The following is a 19,363-nucleotide window of genomic DNA, read 5'->3' on the forward strand; positions in this document are numbered from 1 at the left end:
CACTTGGCAAAAGTGTGGAGACTCTGGCTTCAGATAGCCCAGGCTCTATAGCTCTTCTAGTCTAAAGTTCTTCAGGGTCTCTGGCTATTTCACCAGCCTGACCTGGGCTACTCACAGCTTCTCTGCCCACTGGCACAGGGGAAGAGCTTTTTATCTCAGGATCTCTTGGCATATTGTCACCCAAGGTCCCCAATCTCTCTCTCAGGGGCTGCAGCCCAGACCCTGCACACAAAGGTCCCCTTTGATATTGTCTCTGCTTCTATATACCTGGGAAGAAGCCATCCCTTTAAGCTTGAGGATGAATTCTTGGGAGTCGGGAGGAATTATCAGCAGGGTTACTGATCCAAGGATTTATTATATAAGAAGTGGCTGATCCTTGTTTCAGGTTTGGGGGGCAGAAATGAGGACTTCCCAAAACTTTCCATAAACAAAACACCATCCTCAGTTTGGTGGAGGCTGAAGCACAAGTAACAAGGACCTCACTTGGAAGGGAGAAAAGGTGAGCTTTAGTCGGGCATCTTGAAGGGGCAGGTGGCCAGCAGGGTCTCGCCTCTCAAGGAAGTCACAGCTGGAGAACAGAAAGGGCCTGTGAGGACCTGGAGCAGGTAGGACTTCCACCTCCACCTCCATCCCCACCTTGCTGCTTTGCTTACAGGACAGCTTCCTGAACTGGCAGTGATGTATGCAGCCAGCAGTCCACATGGCTGCCATGGGCCTCGTACAGCCTCAGGACCAGTGTGTGGCTCTGGGAGCTGGTCTCAGCCTGGGGAGGGAGGCAGGTGGTAGGAGAGGTTGAGGGTGTGCCCAGTCAGGAACCCCACCCCCAGACCATGCTGCTCCTTGCCTGCTTGACAGTCTCCAATACGACTGCTGGTGATGATAGGGAAAAGGCACTCCAGGTGGCAGCAGGAGCAGGGCCTGGTGCCGGAAGTGCCAATAAGGGGAAGTTGAGGTTGTAGGCAGCAGGTATAACACCAGCATCCTGGAAGGAGCCTGGGACATGACCAGAAAGAGAGGCATGGTGGAAAACGGGCTCCCCCCATGCCTCCAGAGGGTGCTGGGGGCCAGGCCCCAGGGTTTAACCCAATGACTTCTGCAAGCTCAGAGAAGGGCAGAGGTGTCTAGGGCCCAAGGAGAACCCCAGTATCCCCAGAACTCACCCTTGTGAGGCATCAGTGCGTAGGTGAACTCATGGCGCCCCATGTCAGCAGTGGTGTCTGGGGCCTTAGGTGCCCGCAAGCTGGGGTGGGAAAATATGGACCCAGCTAGAGCTGCTGGAGTTCCATCCTGGGAAGGCCCAAACCCCATGCCAGTCTTTGGTGTGGTAGGCACCCCACTCACAGTGAAAGGCTGAGGACACTGCCTTGTACTGATGCACCATACTTGCTGTCATTGAGCAGAGCCAGCCCAAAGCCGTGCTCTGACAGATCCATCCAGCGGTGGGCCCACACCTGAAAGGCAGATTCACTTAGTAGCCCCATTCCCTTCTTTGTGCGCTAGTCTTCAGAGCTTCTGTCACTTGGGTGACAGCAAGCTTTGGAACCCATGATTGAATTCTAGCTCCCACTCAAGGAGACCCCGGGCATACCACCCAACCTGCCTCAGCCTCTGTTTCCTCCTCTGTGAAGTGGGAATAAATGGTCATGAGTATCAAACTAAATTTAAAGCATTAGCACAATGCCCGACACATTAGGAGGCAGAAAATATTGGCCATCTTCCTCGTCCTCTCCCATACCACACAACTAGTCTCCTCAGAGGATCAAAGCCCCTCCTTTTCCCTCTTTCCCCATTTCGGACCTCAAATCGAGCCCAGTCCCAAGAAGTGTTGTAGTGGGTGGGCCGCTGCAGGTGCCCAAACTGGATCTCATAGGTAGCCTGGGGGCTCCGCACTCGGGCAGGGAACTCCACCTTTAGAAACTTGTGGGCCTCATTCCAATGTACCTAGGAGTAGGGGAGAGAAGGGAACAGGGAAGGGAGGGACACACATTGGTTGGGGTTGGCCCCCCCCTTACCAGTTACACTCGGGAAAGATAGGCACACCCTGCCCCTGCTACCTCGGTGTGGAAGCGGACATAGGGGCAGCCAATATCCAGGACAACCTCCTGGCTAAGCCGACTATTGGGGCTGATCTGTAGCAGGAACCAGGCACTGCCCCGAAGGCCACCCTCACTGCCAACTGCCAGGGTCCCTGGTTGGCCTAGGACAGGTTTCCTGTGGGATGGGAGGCACTAAGCTAGGGCAGCCAGTATCTCCCCAGCTCCCCACATTGTCTCTAGTCCTGCCCGGCTTATACCGTGTCTCTAGGTGGTAGTCCATGACATCCCATGCATCCCAGTACAAGGGGACATCATCAAACAGCACAAACTGGTTCCCAAGAGCACCCTCAGCAATGGCCTCCCTGGAAGGACATGGGGATTGGTGTTTTACAACTCTATGACCTTGCTTTCTCCAGTTGCACTTGGTGGGGTAGGAGCAGGTAAGGAGACCCAGGGGTCAGGGACTCCTAGCCTGGCTGATGCTATTCTTTGTGTGGGTCCCAACCCAGAGACACTGGTGGACTGCTATGGGCAGTGTTGTGGCCAAGGGACAAAAAGAACAGGGTCTGGGATCCTCTTGCCAGGCACAAGGAAAGGACAGTGAGGAGTTGGCACCTGCCAGAGGCCACCAGGACCAGAGATGTCAGGCGGCCAGTTGGATCCAGGCTCACTCGGATGATGCCATTGTCCAGAGTCACGGAACCATCAGTCTTGAGTGGGAGGGGGCCTTGAGGCTGTGTCTATAAAGGCTTCCTACAACCAACAGCTGCCCCAGCTCCACCCCAGCCCTGCTGGGGCTGTGTACTGCTCCACCCCCTTGTTCCAGGATAGGGAACTCAGAACACCCAAGTCATTAGGCAGTATCCCAGGCCAGCTCCTACCCCACCAAGAACCACCAGGACTCACCTCTTGTACCACAAACACAGGCTGCTGGGGCAGCAAGGGCTGCGGTAAGGTGGGGGTGGGAGCAGAAGCATAGCCCATGCTGGGCACTGTCACCAGGGCTGGGAATGAGGCCTGGGTATCAGTGCAGCCTCCCTAACCTTCCACAAACCTTGCTCAGGCAGGGGTGGGGGTAATGAAGGATGTGGCTACTACTCCCCAGCCTGACACACTCCAAGGCAGAGATCCCCAGGGGAGGGTCCCTGCCTTGATCTGTCTGGCCTTGGTCTCTTCTGACACAGTAGCAGTCCACCTCTCAGCTCATACCTAGACAGTGGGCCCCTCCAGGCTTGGGCAAGGACAACACTTCGGTGCGCTTCCAGGGCAGTGTGTTGACAATGAGGAGGCCCTCGGGACCTGGCTCCCCAGCACACAGGGCTGCAGCTGCAGCACTGAGCAGCGTATTGCCATGGGAACGGATATCTGAGGAGAGACTGGCTGGTCATAGGGGGAGGGGCAGTGCATCTGAGATGACCTGAGTGTCCTCAAAGGACACTGTGCTCAGACCTGGGTTGGAGAGAGTAGCAGGACTGTTGTCAGCCTCACCTTCATAGTGGCTCATGGCATCCTCTGCCACCAACTGGATGCAGCTTCCAGTGACCACATCATGGAACTGGTTCAGAAGTAAGAGCCTGCAGGGGCCCAGGTTAGGGAGGGGAAAGGCTGGAGAAGGGGAAGTTAGGAGGGGCAGCCTTAGAGATGTCTGTGGTGAGAGGTCAGGTAGGCACTGGTGGGTAGATGCTAGGCTGACCTCCAGAGGTGCTGTAGCTGTGCTGCTGGGTATAGGAACTGGGCACTGCGGGCCAGGGCTAGGCTGCTGAGCAACTCCACATCATGTAGGATCCGTTCACATTCTCGGTTCCCCTTCTTGATCTGTGCCCAGGTGGAGGGATCAGTCTGGAGTCTGCTCAAGCATCCCAGGACACCTTCCAAAGCCCTTCCTTGCTCAGAACTCCTGATGGCTCCCCAGGGACTGCCAGATAAGGCCTCATGTGGGCAACCTGCCCTAAGTGCTCTCCTCTGCTCCCCTCCACCCAAACCTTCCTCTTCTACAGAGATTGTCCTGCCTCCTGCAAGCTTTCCTGAAGACCAAGTTCTTATACTTCTCGCCTCCAAGCCTCTTGTTGGAACAGGGGCTCTGTCCCTTCCCTCCCTTGCCCTCTGCAGACCTATGGCAGACCAGCAGCCTGACCCTGACCTGGGCATGCGTGGTGTAAGTGCCGTTGTGCAGCTCCAGGAAGAGCTCCCCGACCCATGTGCACAGCTGTTCTGAGTCACTCTCCAGTGCCTTGAAGAGCTGCCCTGGAGAAGACAGCTGCACCCTGAGGGAGACCACAAGCTTGGGCCTCCCTGCCAGGGGCCACAAAGCTCAGCCTTCCTCTACTCCAAGAGATAAAGAGTCAAGCCCCGACAGGGAAGCCATTCTAGAAAGCCTCCCTGCCCATACAGTACTGGACTGGATACCTGGGAGAGTTGCATACTGTGGTGGGTTTGAATTCCTTCCCACCCTCAGCATTTCTCCTCCCTATTTCCAAGTAGGAGTTGGGGAAGGGGGCAGGATTAGAGCAGGATAAGGTCTGTCCAGTGGCGGGGGGGCATGTATGAGCAGAAGAAAGGCAACAGGTAAGGGCTAAGAGTAGGGCTTCGTGACAGCCAAGGGCTACTAACGGCCCAGGCCTGACCTGGGCAGTCCGTCAGTATTGCCCAGCCTCTTCAAGCGGTCCAGCATGGTCTGAGTGGGGCCACCACCCCCATCCCCAAAGCCGAAGAGGAAGGCACTGTGGTTGGTCCGCCCTTTGTCCCGATTGTTGGTCACAGTCTTCAGCACCTGGAGAGGTGGGAGAAGGTCAATGTGGGTCAGCCTAGGATGGGATAGCCAGAATTCTCCAATGCATCCCCCACCCAGTCAATAGGTATCTGCTCACCTCCTCCACACTGCCCTGCATTCCATATGAGTCACCAGGTGGGAAGTGAACCAGCACACGGGAGCCATCCAGTCCCTCCCAGAAAAAGCTATGGTGCTGCCAGCAGGGAGACAGAAGCACAGGAGAGTCCAGAGTCAGGGCTGAGGCAGAGTGGGCCTTCCACACCAGCTCCTCTGCCTGCTGTACCATCCTGGTAGAGGTCGTGGTGAAGAGAAAGGACCAGTTAGGATCCAGGCCCATTGTGACCCTGGCCCCCTGAGGCTTGCTCACCGGGAAGGAGTTCACTAAGTTCCAGCTCAGTTTCTGTGTCAGGAAGCGTGTGATGCCACAGCCGCGCATGATCTGGGGGAGCTGCGCCGAGTACCCGAATGTGTCTGGCAGCCAGAACTATAGGGAGAGAGCTTCTGGAGCTCCAGGTGGAGCTGTCCCCACCTTCAGCTCCTCAGCACTCTAGGCCAACCCTCACTCTACCCAAGCACAGCCTGGAGAAGTAGCTCCCCGTTTACCTCAGAGCACATCTTCCCAAACTCCTGCAGGAAGAAGTTCTGGCCCTGTAGGAACTGCCTCACCATGGCTTCTCCACTGGGAAGGTTCCCATCCTGGCAGTGAGGGGAGAGACAGGCAGCTGAGATTAGTACTAGATAGGAAACAGGCAGGAGTTCAGGCCAACCCACCCACTGTAGAGAAGCCAGGGTTGCTCCAACACAATTCTACAGCCAGGCCCCAGGAAGCGTTGATCTCTTTGCTTCAGGCCCAACTGTCCAACTTCAGGGTGCTGCTGGGAACGGGCCATGCAGATAGCCTGCCCCCTGCTGAAGACCCAACTCCTCTGCAATTCCCAGATCTTGGGATTCTAGGGACTAATAAGCCCTGCAATAATAAGCCCTTCATGACTTGCAGAAGTCACCAGCACAGCCAAGGGATCCTGGGCCATCTGAGGGAAGGCCATGGCCAAATGTAAGAAAGCTGAGGGACTGTTGAATGTACTTACCATTTCCACCCAGGTGCCCCCCACAGGCACAAACTGCCCTCGGCAGGCAAATTCCTGGAGCTGGGCATATAGGCCAGGATAGCGGTTCTTTACCCACTCTAGCTGCTGAGCCTGTAGGGCAAATGGGGTGGAAGCTGGGCCAGGAATCAAAATGACTCTACCTAGAGTCAAGAATCTAGAGCTCTATGGTGGGTGAGAGTGAGGAGCAACTCTCAGGCTTGAAAACACTCAAGAGCCAAGAGAGCTAAAGGGTTCATGCAGTTGCCCTCTGACCTGGGAGCAGGCAAAGATGAATTCAGCATTCTGTTCCATAAGCCGCAAAGCTGTCACCCAGCTCCGGGCACACTTCCGTACAGTTTCCTTGAAGGGCCAAAGCCAGGCTACAGAGGAGAGGAGTAAGGGCAGAGGAGTGGCAAAGTCCCTGGCTCCTCATAGATTTCTGGTCCCTCACCTGCCCCAGCACTTCAACTAGGCCCAACCTGGGCCTACAAATGGCTATCCTAGCTTTCCTCCCCTCCAGGCCCTTTACCCTGCAAAGCCCTGTGGTGCTTCCGGGGGATATGAGATAAATTTTTGCAGATTAGGAAACAGAGGCCCCAGGCTGTAGAATAGCCTCAGACTGAGGCTCAGATACCCCAGAAGGACCCACTAAGAGGGAATAGGGATTAGCCTGGTCCTGTACATCTGATAGATACACTGAAACAAGGGCACAGCACCCACGATTAACCTGTCTGGGAAGACACTACAGCCTCTCCAGACCTCTAGGCCTTAGCTCCTACTCTTTCAGCCCAGAATCCCTTCATGCTATCTATCTTACACCGTTGCACCGTAGAAAGAGACCTTGTTCTGTGATTCAGATACCATGGGGAACAAATACCATCAGCTCAACTCCTGATCCTCCTTGGAAACCTCACCCTATACTTGGGCCACCTCAATTAATTTCATATTACTCCAATCTTGAGGACGTGGGCACCCTAGTCAAATTTCCTTGTTCTTGCCAGGTGCGGTGGTGCATACCTGTAATCCCAGTGGTTTAGGAGGCTGAGGCAGGAGACTCTCAAGTTCAAAGCCAGCCTCAGCAACTTAGTGAGGCCCCAAGCAACTCAGCAAGACCCTGTCTCTAGATAAAATACTAAAAAAGGACTGGGGATGTAGCTTAAGTTTAAGCACCCGTGGGTTCAATCCCCAGAACCAAAACAAACAAAAACGTCCTCATTCTCACTCAAGTGAAATGTCACCTTGTCCAGGGAGCCTCTCTGAATCCCCCAACTCACTTGGGCTTAAGTATCTCTTCTGACTCTCCAGTCTCCCACAGGTCTTCCCTTCACTGTGCTTGCTGGCCTACTCTGTGATCATCAGCCTTTGAAATGCCACCCTTGGTGTCTGGCAAGTGGCCTCATGATGCACCAGATTTTGTTGAGAGAATAAATAAACCTCAGCTAGCATAGCACAGTTCAGTGCCTCTGCCCCCTTTTACAGATAGGGAAATCTAAACTCCAAGGGCAAGAAATTGCTGAGAATCACATTGTACTTCCAGGGCATAGCCAGAGCTTGAAAGGTACTCCTTCCTTCCCAGCCAACCCAGCCAGCTAACACCCTACCTGTATCAATGTGGCAGTGCCCCATGGCATGGATGGTATGTTGGCTTTCACCTCCACACTGGCCAAAGAACCTGGAGGCCAGGGCCTGGGCCACTGGGTAGGTCTCAGGCTGGGCAGGGTCACACACGTTCACCATCTGGTTGGCTGTGTACAGGGCCTGGAAGCTGCGCTGGTTGTCCTCCCCAAGGCCCTGAAACAGGTATCTGCCCTTAATCCCCCTCTGGAGCACAACTCTAGAACTAGGCCCCAGATGACCTCCCAAGTATCCCAGTAAGACCCCCCCACCACCTCAAATCTCTGCTCCTCTTAGGGGTCCCATTCAGCACCATCTCTTTACATAAGGAAACCCTCTTCCTACTCTGGATTCCCAGAGTCCCAACAATCTGAACCCAAAATCAAAAACCAAAAAAACCCAACTTATCTGGAGCATGGATCTAGAGGACAATAGGGAAAATAGGGGTGTCAGTACCTTAGCAATGCCCAGTAGCAGCTCCAGATCCACTAGGAGCTTGTGGACATCCTGGTGGAATACAGCCAGCTCAGCTCGGCTCAGTCGGAATGTCTTCTCAAGGTCAGGGGCTGCAATCATGCTTCCCTTCCCAGCCCCCAGGAGGCCGTTGCAGGCTACTTCCACATAGAGGGTCAGGCTATAAACATAGGGCAGCAGCCTCAGGCCAAGAGATTGACAGAGGACGCTAGGAGCATAGGGAGGGACACATGGGAGGTATTCAATTGACCTCTCCCCATTCACCTCCAGGACCCACCACCCAGAAGATTCCATGTTGTATCAGGTGTGTGTGCAGGAGGATCATGGTAGAAACACCAGGTGAAATCCATTTCCTAAGTGTTCTGCCTTGGCCAGGGAGAATAGTGGCCAAGCTTAGAATCAAGTGAATTACACTGCTTTCTAGCTTCATATTTTCAAAGCTGCCTGCACAAGGAATGTCTGTCTCAGAATCCTCTTTGTATAATAAAGTCATGCTTGGATCTCTCAGGGCTGAGTGTTCATACCAAGCCAACATGGGGTGGCCATTCCTGGGTATGCCATCTCAGCTGTGAAACTGTTCTACTTAACCTTTAGAGAGCAAACTTGGCTTTCTGACTCTCCTCCTACCCCTACCTGGTCTAGCAGATTACCTATTGAGTTTCCAGTATTTTCTTTCAGAACCCTCATTGGTTTTGTAATTATGAGTATTTCTATTTCCTTTTGCTGTTGAGGACATTATTTTTGTAGTATTGGGGATTGAACCCAAGGACATTTTACTACTGAGTCACATCCCCATACATGTATGTATGTATGTATGTTTTGAGACAGTGTCCCATTACATTGTCCAGACTGGCCTTGAACTTACAATCCTCCTGCCTCAGCCTCCTGAGTAACTAGGATTATAGGCATGCACTACAATGCCTGGTGAGAACTAGGTTATTCATCACCATATTCCCAGTGTTTGGAACTATTTGAAACAGTTTCAATAAACATAAAATACAATAATGTATAAGAAGCCTTTCAGATGGTATCATAAAATCCTACATTATGATATGAAATGTTAAAAGTCAGGATGCAAAGTATCAAAGCAGGGCTGGGGGTATGGCTCAGTGGTAGAGGCTTGCCTAGTATGCATAAGGCCCTGGGTTCAATCCCCAGCACTGCAATAAAAAAACAAACAAGTAAAAATTTAGAAGCAATATAATCTTAACTGTAACTTTTCTTCTTTTTTTTTTTTAATTGAAATACTGAGAATATGAAAGCTGAGATGTTAATACTGGTCATCTCTAGGTGATAAGACAATGGAAATTAATTTCTTCGTGCTTTTCTGTATTTAGCACAAGAAAAAATCATGTTTTCTGAAAACAAACTATGTAAGATGGATGTATTAGAGGTAGGGGTGCTTTTGAGGTTACTTGGGCCCCAGCTCCTCCTAGATCAACAGGGCACAGGGACTCACTCACCTTCGGGGGTCTCCTTCTCCCAGCTTGTCAGTCAGGACATAACTGGTTTTCTCACCCTCTTTGGTCAACCCCTGGTAGGGAGGGGAGAAGAGAGGGCCTGAGGACTTTGGACAGTTCAAGTGAAATATAAGTTGAGGGAGGCCAAGTTCCTTCAAGTGGTCCTTAGCTCCTCTCTTCAAATTAAGGCCAAGATTGACAAATTAGGGACCCCTGGTAGTAGGTGCCTCACTCTCTAGGGCAGCCAGCACCATGACCCCCAAAGAGCACCTTTTATTAGCAATAAAGCCCATGGTCTTGAGTCCTGGGCAGGGGTTAGGAGGCCTGTGCACACCTTGAATAAATATCAGAAGGTAAACTCCATGAAGTTAGGGACAGGTTTGCTTTGTTCTCTGTGTCCCTAGTACTTAGCAGACAGTGCACCAGGAGACATCTGTCAAGCCAGTGAAGGAGGGAAGGGCTCTGTCTTCTTTTAGGTCAGGAAGAACAACAGTCCTAAACCCAGATCCAGAGTCCAAGCCAATTTGGAATGGAAGTTGTGTGAACCAGTGAGCAAACCTCTATGTATCTTCTTCTTAATGGACATAAAGACCTGTCACATAGGATTACGAAGACTAAACCTGATATAAAACTTTACAGAGTTATATCTAGGGAATGAGATGGGGGAGTAGAAGAAACCTATTACTTCAGGGGAAAATTACATAACTGTCTTATTTTATACTATCTAGAACAGTTGAAAATTCCTCCATATGCATGTATTACATATGATAAACACTAGTTTGCTATAAACTACGGACCCACCATAGTGGTATCCAAGCAGTTACTTCCCCAGTCTTGAAATCCTGAGACCAGTCGCAGGCAAAACCGTAACTGTTGTTCCTTCAAGACAGAGCTGAAATGTGGTCACACCTGGCTCTAGGGCAGAGACCCTCACCTGGACAGGTTCCCCATCACGCCAGACCAGGCCTTCTCCATCACTTTCCCAGCAAAGGTGAACTTCCTGGCCCACCCATGCCTCTGGGATGTTCAGCTCCACCCTGAACCAGCAGGTCCACCATCTGCAAGAGAGTCATTTTGATGAGCCTAGGACTGAAGTCCTGTCTGTCCTCATACTTCCTTGGATTATGTGTCAGCAGGGGTTTGATACTTCCTCCAAGTATCTGAAGCATCACAAGGTACTCAGCTCTGGGCCCCAAAAAAGTAGGAACCAGTGAACAGCAAAGTGAGGAAAAGAGGCAGAGGAATCAGGGGTCCTGATCAGGAAAATAAGGGATGTCCAGAGAGCATGAAAACTCTTCCATAAAGACTCTGAGGGACCAGGGAGCTGTTTCCAGCAGAGAGCGCTGCTCTGTCCCCAGCAGCTGTCTAGGGCAGAGGATAGACAATGAAGGGCTCTGCCTCAAGGTGGTGAGCAAGCCTGGAAAGGCTTCCGTAGGCTGGGCATTACGCACGTGGGTCCGAAGGTGTCGCCGACATGTGCGGGGCTGAAGTCCTGTTGGACTGCCTCCTGGTAGGCAAGCCTCTCCGGCGTCAGGAAACTGGAGAGTGAGGCTACAGGGCAGCTATCCCCGAAGAGCCTAAGCGGGAGGGGACGGTGGGCGCGCGCTTGAGGCCACCCCCTTTCTGCCCTTGAGCCAGCCGGCAGGTGAGGGGAACAAGCTTTCCCCCAGCTCACCGCCATGAGAACTGCCCCTCAGCACATCCCATCCTCTACCCATCTCCTGTTGAGTCCCGCCCTGTCCAATGCAAGCACTCAGTCCCGCGACCCAGCTGGCTACAGCCTGTTTTCTCCTGGAAGGTAAGGCTGAAGCACGAGGGTGCAATCGGCCAACTCCTCGCAAGGGGCCACACCTGCCACGGAGGTTACAGTCAGTAAAGTAGACAGGCGACACGAATTTTTCCACCCGCTCCAGCGTGGTGCGCCAGTGCTTCAGGGCTGGCGCCGCCATGATGCGCCCTCCTCCTCTCCCCGGAAGGTTCTGGGTGTTGCCTGCACGGTCCACAGCCTGGAACTAAAGGTTCCGGCATCTGACAGGCGCCTTCCGGCCCGGGCAGCTTTTCTTGGAACACCGGCGGCTTTGAGGGGCCCAGCCACTGTCTGAACTTCCGGGTTAGAAGCTAAGCTTTTGAAGCTCTCTAGTCTACTCTGAGATAGCAGGCCTCAGAGTAAATCCCTAAATAAAATGGTAAGCTTGGCAAAAGCTCTATAAGGATCTTGAGACAGACTTACAACTTATTCATTTAGCACGACAGGCGGGAGCCTTGGCTGCTACAAACCCACGGCTGTGAAGCAGCAATCTTTTAATTCCTTTGCTTTCTATTTCCAACACCAATTCTGGTTTAGGTATCCTGGCTAACAGGTAAAGTGTTCTGTTTAACCTGGAAAGTCGCCCAGATGGGTTTTTAGTGATCAGTTGTCAGAATGTTAAATAATAGGAAGAGATCTGCACCACAATAAGCCTCTCTTCCATGCTTTATATTATCTACATGAATCTCAACCACTAACTCTTGTTCACCACTAGAAATGAAAATTTTTTATTTGAGATTGCAGATCAGAGTCAGAGTATTGGGGATCCCAATAATGTATTTCACCATACAGGACTGCAGAGTCCATGGAAGCCATAATGCCAGAAATAATTTCATTCTCATCATCCCTACTGTATTAGAGCAACTAGTATGCTTCCTTCTTCCCCCTTCTGGGTTTGCTAGAATCTTGTCTACAAAAGTATTCAGAAGGTAAAATATATACACATTAGCCCTGATATTTTAGTGGAAATACTGACCAAGTTGACAACAGTTCAAAAGAAAGTCACGTATAAATGTGACCAAATTCAGAATGTCAAATGTGATTAGGTGCTTAGGACAATACTGTGTAGAGGCAGCAACACCTGTGGCTGACGGGGTCAGGCTAATTTTCCCCCATAGCCCCAAGTCATCATGATCTTTCTTGAGGGGGAGCACAAGGCAATGGGTGAATTATTGCTGAGAAAACCTCAAGTTTTTTTTGTCCCACTTAGTACTTATCACTTTTCCCCCAAGTCAGGATCTGTTCCAGCTTTGACCTAGAACCTCCTACTCCCACAGGGCTCTTTTTGCCATTCATCTGTTGTCACCCTGTAACACAAAGCCTAAAAACAAAGATATACCTTGTGTTTTGAAAATCACAAACTTTTTCTTTGTGTTGGTGTTGGGGATTTTTAATTAAAAAGTGAACAAAAAAATACACAAAACACTCTTGATTACAACTGTGACTAGTATGATTAGGGTGATGGTTGCTGGAAAAAAAAAAACCCACCAGATGACTGAGGGCTAGTTAGTCTTTGTTCAGAAAATCCAGGTTATTCACATATAAAATTCCTTATCATTCATGTTTAAATGTATGCCAATTAAATTTTATGTGATTAAAAAAATCTGTCTATCTCCCACTTGGAGTTGCTAAGGAAATTTATCAAATTCTCTCCCTCCCAAGCCCACTTGTACCTCATACCTTATACATACTTCTTTCAAATACTGGTTTGGTATTTTAAGTTGTTCACTCTCATTCCCAATAAGGAGAAGATTAAAAAAAAAAAAAATAGTTGTAAATACAAGCTACATAGCTTAACAAACACCCAATATAAAAAGTATTTCAAGAAAGAAATACATGTACTAAAAGATTGAAGTATTCTATTTTTAAATTTTGGGGTATTTTGATTTGGGAGGAGGGCAAGTGACTATTGACTACTTAAAGCAAAATTCTGTTTGTACCCTGAAAAAGGAACTGAAGCCAGAATCACTGCTTCACAGCAGTTCTCTGGTGAGGATAAGGGACTTGGGTTGAAAATTTATTCCTTAAGTAAGAACCAAGCTTTATTTATGTACAAAAAAAAAAAAAAGAAAAGAAAAAGAAAAAGAGGAAAAAAAAGAAAAGAAAAAGTTGGAGGTGAAGGAGAAGACAAAGTTTTACACAAAAGTACTACAATGGTAACTCCCTTTGGTAAAAAGTGTAATAAATGTCTTATACATCTGTTCATAGGTTCTAAATCTGAAGCCACATAGTACTATGGTACACAAGAAGCTAGAGCAATTATGCTAGCACATCAAAGCATATTTCTTTTAATAAAAAATTGACAGTATGTACATTATTTACAAAAAAAGAAAAAAAAAAACAAGTTAAAATTGTGTGTGTGTGCATGTGTGTCAGAGTAAAGCTGGTGGATGGCACTAGGGTAGACTAGTAAAGGAGCAGGTACAAAACAGTTCCACGGGAGCTAAAAAGGACAACTGATTTGAACTTGTTGAAGTTGAGAACCAGAGGAGAGAGAAAGGGTGGGCAGCAAGGGATTTGTCAGGAATCAAATCCACAAGATGATTAATCCCTAAGCCAAACTGTGAGTCCCAGATAAAAACCTAATGGGTGATTTTAGATGTGCTCAAGTGACCAGGAGGAAAGAAGAAGAAAAAAAAAAAAAAGCCAGATCCAGCCTTTTTTTCCTTTTTGGAGGGAATGAAGAGGAGTGCTGACCATCAATAGTTACAATCCATTTGACTGTTAAGTCCTTCCCCAATCTGTTTTGTAAATGCACTTTCATCCAGTCAAAATGTGAACAGCATCCGGTTTTCTCATCGAAGGTCAGGAGACTATTCGTAGCTCTGCTGGTGTGTGCAAGCAAGCCACATTATCTCTGTGCTTGCATGGACTTCCTTCCCCTCCAGGGCAGGCTAATACTCAGAAATCCCCTGGGAAAAATGCCAGCTCAAGCTTTGTATGGTATTCACATTCCTTATGTGCATCCTACTTGGTGCCAGCTTGCATCAGTGGCCATGTCTCAGGGAGACCAGTGAGGCTTGAAAGGCATTGTCCTTTCTTCTTCAGTGTGTGTGAGCATGAGCGCGCACACGCGCGCGTACACACATACACACACACACACACACACACACACCCCTCAAGTTATCTTCTCTGGTTTTGCAGTTAAGGGGCTTTGAATACTGTGCCGTATTTGACACGATACTTGTTAATGCTCACAAAGTGCAGGGTCTCTGTGTCACAGGTGGTGGTACAGGGCACCAGGCCCTCCAGCCCCTCACCCATGAGCCACTTGCTGGTCTCCGCTGCCATTTCACGGGGCACATGTTCCTTGGTCCATTTATCTACCCAGGCCTGGAACCTCTGATGTAGACGCTTGCTTACACGCTCATGGGACTATAAAACAGAAAAAAGGAAAAGAAAAAAAAAAGAAGCAGCATAACCAAAAATCCCTTAAATACAAAGTTCAATTTTATCTTAAAGTAGCAGAAGGAAGATGTGGGCTCTTAGATATTACTGGCTAAAAATTAAGTAGGGAAAAAAAAAAAAAAAGAAGGCAATAGATATTTTCTGTTAAAAGAGAAAAGAACGTAAGAGCACCATAAGGAGATGGAAACCCATAAAACTTCTGAAGAATTACCAATACAGCACCTGGGCAGAGTAAGTATAATACGTCTCAATTTTAGTATACATCAGTATCACCTGGGGAATTTGTTAACAATACAAAATTTACTTAGTCCCACAAATCTGCCCCCCCCCTTTTTGTTTGTAGTGTTGGGTGATCAAACCCAAGATCTCACACATATATTCTTCAGACACAAATTTGCATTTGAATTCAGACATGCTGTTTCTAATGTACCTCAGATAAGAAATAATGAGCTCTTGCTGTTAAGTCTTTTCTATCAGCATGGAGATCTATTTCTATGACATACAGTGCAAAGTGAAGGTCTTAAATCTCACTCTCCATTTACCATTATTACCCTACTCTGGCCAGCAGAGTCTAGGCACAGATCTTCACTGGTATCCATATGAAAAGCATAGCTCAGCTCCCTGAAAAATCTGAATTAGAGACAAGCAGCTATACTCGGTGCCATGAGAAAATACATTAAATTGCTTGCCCTACATCTCTACCTTGAATGTTCTGTAGTCCCTTCCAACTTAACAGTTCCACAGTCTGCTTTACCTCCAAACTGAACAATCCCTTCCTGTAAACAGGTGTATATTGCTGAACTTTCAATTTAAGAATAACAACAAAAAATTCCCCAAATTAACCAGGCATCCTTGATGCCTCTTCATTTACCTCCACATTTGACTCACCACCACATCTTGTCAATTCTATCTCCAAATTTTATCTACAATCTAATTTGTACAATTCCACTGCTACCCTAGTAGCCTACTTCTTATTTGTGCCTTGAAGTAGTGGACATTTTCTTTGAATAGAAAAAACTTCTCCCTCAACTCTTCACCACACTGGCTCCTTACATTGTTCAGGCCTTGAACCTCACCTCCTTACAGAAATCTCCAACAAAGCAAGGACTGCATGTCCGTCCCTTGAGCCCTTCATCTGGTTTGTGTCCCTAGTAGCACATGTCATAATACCACATTTGCTCTACTTCATGGTTATGTCCCAGGGCCTGGTACATAATTCATCAGGAAGGTAGCACAATGGCAACAGAATGTGAAAACAGAGAGGATCCATGCAAACAAAAGATCAAAAACCATTTGAAAGGTAAATACTGGGAAGAGCTTCACTAGAATGTGGAATCAGGTATTTGCTTTTATGGGTTAAACCATACATCCCAAAATTCCTATGTTTAAGTCCAGATATATCCTTAGGATATATCTGGATACAGATATTGCACCCAGGAAAAAAACACAAAGATCCAGAAACACCAACAATTGCCAGCTGAACACAAGAAGCTATTTTCCCTTCCAGTCTTCAGAAAGAACCAATCCTGCTGATACACTAATATTGAACTTCTAACCTCCAGAACTTCAAGATAAGGATGTACCAAAGATTAAACTCAGGGGCACTCAACGACTGAGCCACATCCCCAGCACTATTTTATGTTATTTAGAGACAGGGTCTCACTGAGTTGCTTAGTTGCCTTGCTTTTGCTGAGGCTGGCTTTTATCTTGTGATCCTCTTGTCTCAAGCCTCTAGAGCTGCTGGGATTATGGGTGTGTGCCACTGCGCCCAGGTTAAATTTCTGTTCTTTAATTCACACAGTTTGGGGTACTCCACTACAAAATCCTTAGCAAACTAATGTACCTGCTTACCCAACACTTCTTAGTTTTAAGAAGAGTTTTTTTTTTTTCTTCCCCCCCTTTTCTTCCCCTGTTATCAGGGATTGAACCCAGGGCACTTAACCACTGAGCCACATCTATTTTAATTTTCAGACAGGGCCTGCTAAGTTGCTGAGACTGACTTTGAACTTGTGATCCTCCTGCCTTAACTTCCTGAGTCACTGGGATTACAGGCATATGTCATCATGATCAGAACAAGGAAGAAGAGGTTTTTAAAAAGAGAAGAAAACAATCAGAACCTCCCCCTACCCCCAGCCCACTCATGGCTAAGAAGAGAAATTTGTTACTGGTTCTCACCTGATGAGCCCGGAGCAAGGCAGTTCTTCGATACATGTAGTCCTCTGACTTGATCACATAAACCATCTTATAGGAATTGAGTTTGAACCTACACTCCAGCTTATCCAGGCTATCCACATTCTCCATGGTCTTTTTGCTGTTTCCTTCTTTCCCTTCCTTTTCCTGTTGTTCTCGACCACGCTGACACTTACGGATCCTGCGAAGATTCCTGCAAAGCAGAAAATGCCTGTAGGATGAAAGTTCATCCAGATGTAGATTTCTATAACTTCTACACCAAATGAGCTTTTCTTATTATATGCCTTCAGAGCACTTTTCACAATTTTAGTTACCTGTATTAAAAAATGTTCAAGGGTTTTATTGTAAAATAAAATAAAAAGTTAAATGGCAAAGATACACAGAATTTAAAAAAATAGCAATTGTCAATCATCACACTCAACTAGGATGTTTTTCAAATGACAAAATATGATCATACTATATATTTTATTCAACTTTTTTCTTACTGTCTTGATTTTTTTTTTTTTTTTAATTTTACTACATAGATTTCTTTCTTTCACTCCCTCCCTCCCTCCCTTCCTGGTACTGGGAATTAAACCCATGGGTGCTCTATCACTGATATATGCCTTCTAGTCCTTTTTATTTTTTTGAGACAGGGTCTCACTAAGTGGCTGAGACCTCAAACTTGTGATCCTCTACACCAGCCCCCTGAGTAGCTGTGCTGGCAGATGTCACCACCATCCCAAGCTTTTTCATTCTCTTTAACTACTACAGAGTAATAACTTAACCACATAATAGAAAATAATTTGAAGGCCCATTTTTAATTTTTTTCCGAAAGATAGCTTATACCCATTGCCATTTTAAATAGGTAGGAATGAAAATATTTACAACATCAATGGATGCAAAAGGAGTGGGGGAGTAGTGTTTTTAGCCTAATTCTCAACAACATTCAGTGAAGACAGGTTATCAGGTAGACAATGGTTTTGTTTCCCATAGTTTGCTATTAAAAACATTGTTTCAGTGAAGATGATCTTTGTAAACATGATTTCCATCATGTTTTATGTCAAGGACTTTTTTTTTTGGTATTGGGGATTGAACCCAGGACCACTGAGCCACATCCCCAGCCCTTTCTTGTAGTTTATTTAGAGACAGGGTCTTGTTGAGTTGCTTAGGACTTCGCTTTTCTTTTGCTGAGGCTGGCTTTGAACTCAAAATCCTCCTGCCTCAGCCTCCCGAGTCATAGGGATTACAACAGGTGTGCACCACCGTGCCCAACACTCTCAAGGACCTTTGAACATATTTGCAATCAATGTTAAGATTTAAATTTTCAGGCAAAACTACAAAATGTGCTTGATGAAATCAGTGGCAGCATTAGTGAGCGTGCCTTTGGGGGTGGGGTATAAAATGTGTATAAAATATAATATTATATAAAATAATACTATATATAGTATATACATAATATATACTATAATATAAAATATAGTATTTTGTGAATAACTCAGTAAACTAGTATCTTCCAAATAACCAATCACATGAAGTTATGAAATCATGAATGAAAAAAAAATTCCTTCAAGGTATAAGATAAATCAAAGGATTTTAACATAATTATATGAAAAACTCATTGATATTTGCATTAATATTGCACTAACCTTTATGAAATTTTTAAGTTTTGTTGTCATCTCAAAGAATATTACAATTCTATGAAAACAGTCCTTTTCCAGCTAGATATGTGTGTCAAGCCAGATTTTCTCCACTTATTTAATACAACTGATTGAATATAGAAGCAGATAGAAATTCAGCTGTTTTATTAAGCCAGACATAAGAGATTTGCAGAATAATAAACAATATTACTCCACCAATTTTGTTTTGAATTAGTGAATTAAACATTTTAAACAATCTTCAGTTTTGGTTTCTAATACAGTAATTATTATCAGTATAATCCCCCTTCAGGCCTACCTCAGCAATTTAGTGAGGCCCTACGCAACTTACACCCTGTCTCAAAATAAAAAATAAATCAGGGCTGGGGATGTAGCTCAATGGTAAAAATGCCAATGGGTTCAATCACCAGGACCAAAAAAAAGTTGTGTTTATTCTGATTTGGTTTGTGTGTAAGGAGGTAAAATTTTTAGCATTTAATTCATGTCTATATTTACTACATGTCTTTTAAATTAGAAAATGCTTTTTTTTTTTTTTTTTTTTACGGCAGGTATGGTGACACACACCTAAAATCCCAGAGGATTTTTTGGGAGGAGGAGGCAGGAGAATCACAAGTTCTAGACCAGCTTTGGCAACCTAGCAAGATCCTGTTAAAAAATAAAAAGGGTGGGAATATAGCTTACTGAAAGTGTGTACCTGAATACCAAAAAAAAAAAAAAAAATAGTTGTTTTTTTTTTTTTTACTATATATGTTCTTTTAGATTTTACCTTTAGTCCATATTTGGGAAAAAAACCAAACAAACAAAAAAACAGTGTTATCTTGAAATTCATAAGATGTTGCTCATTGCAATTCTTAACATTTGCCTAAACCTAAGCATTGC

General features: G+C 46.8%; 2 protein-coding genes across 5 annotated transcripts in view; both read right to left on the reverse strand.

Moving 5' to 3' along the window:
* Positions 1-335: 335 nt before the first annotated feature.
* Positions 336-11,434, reverse strand: Man2c1 (mannosidase alpha class 2C member 1). Of its 2 annotated transcripts, XM_027923616.2 has the most exons (26): positions 11,294-11,434; positions 10,894-11,019; positions 10,377-10,500; positions 9,446-9,516; positions 7,965-8,142; positions 7,496-7,685; positions 6,168-6,274; positions 5,895-6,005; positions 5,410-5,502; positions 5,174-5,290; positions 4,904-4,999; positions 4,661-4,806; positions 4,177-4,300; positions 3,730-3,851; positions 3,525-3,610; positions 3,246-3,401; positions 2,943-3,040; positions 2,652-2,746; positions 2,294-2,398; positions 2,055-2,211; positions 1,798-1,941; positions 1,342-1,451; positions 1,161-1,240; positions 845-993; positions 654-763; positions 336-568 (listed from the first exon to the last, which is right to left on the reverse strand). In XM_027923616.2, the coding sequence occupies exons 1-26, from the start codon at positions 11,389-11,391 to the stop codon at positions 442-444; spliced, it is 3,120 nt and encodes a 1,039-aa protein (XP_027779417.2). In that variant the 5' UTR covers positions 11,392-11,434; the 3' UTR covers positions 336-441. The 2 variants fall into 2 exon arrangements, with proteins under 2 accessions (XP_027779417.2, XP_027779422.2); XM_027923621.2 differs by lacking the exon at positions 2,294-2,398.
* A 2,074-nt stretch (positions 11,435-13,508) lies between these two features.
* Sin3a (SIN3 transcription regulator family member A) overlaps positions 13,509-19,363 on the reverse strand; it is a 58,340-nt gene continuing 52,485 nt past the window's right edge. For 2 of the 3 annotated variants that reach the window (XM_071608477.1, XM_071608478.1), the window contains exons 20-21: positions 16,833-17,058; positions 13,509-14,624 (exon numbers count right to left, since the gene is read on the reverse strand). In XM_071608477.1, the coding sequence (XP_071464578.1) occupies positions 14,394-14,624; positions 16,833-17,058 (457 nt within the window). In that variant the 3' untranslated portion in view covers positions 13,509-14,393. The remainder of the gene's footprint in view (positions 14,625-16,832; positions 17,059-19,363) is intronic. The other variant, XM_027923611.2, reaches the window with a different exon arrangement.

This window comes from Marmota flaviventris, chromosome 2 (assembly GCF_047511675.1).
Source record: "Marmota flaviventris isolate mMarFla1 chromosome 2, mMarFla1.hap1, whole genome shotgun sequence".
NCBI lineage: Eukaryota > Metazoa > Chordata > Mammalia > Rodentia > Sciuridae > Marmota > Marmota flaviventris.

Coding starts and splice junctions, on each gene's coding strand:
- Man2c1 (XM_027923616.2), bottom strand. CDS start 11,391: ATGGCGGCGCCAGCCCTGAAGCACTGGCGCACCACGCTGGAGCGGGTG. Junction 6,006..6,167: donor TCATCTTTGCCTGCTCCCAG/GTCAGAGGGCAA, acceptor TTTGCCCTACAG/GCTCAGCAGCTAGAGTGGGT. Junction 764..844: donor TATTGGAGACTGTCAAGCAG/GCAAGGAGCAGC, acceptor CTCCCTCCCCAG/GCTGAGACCAGCTCCCAGAG.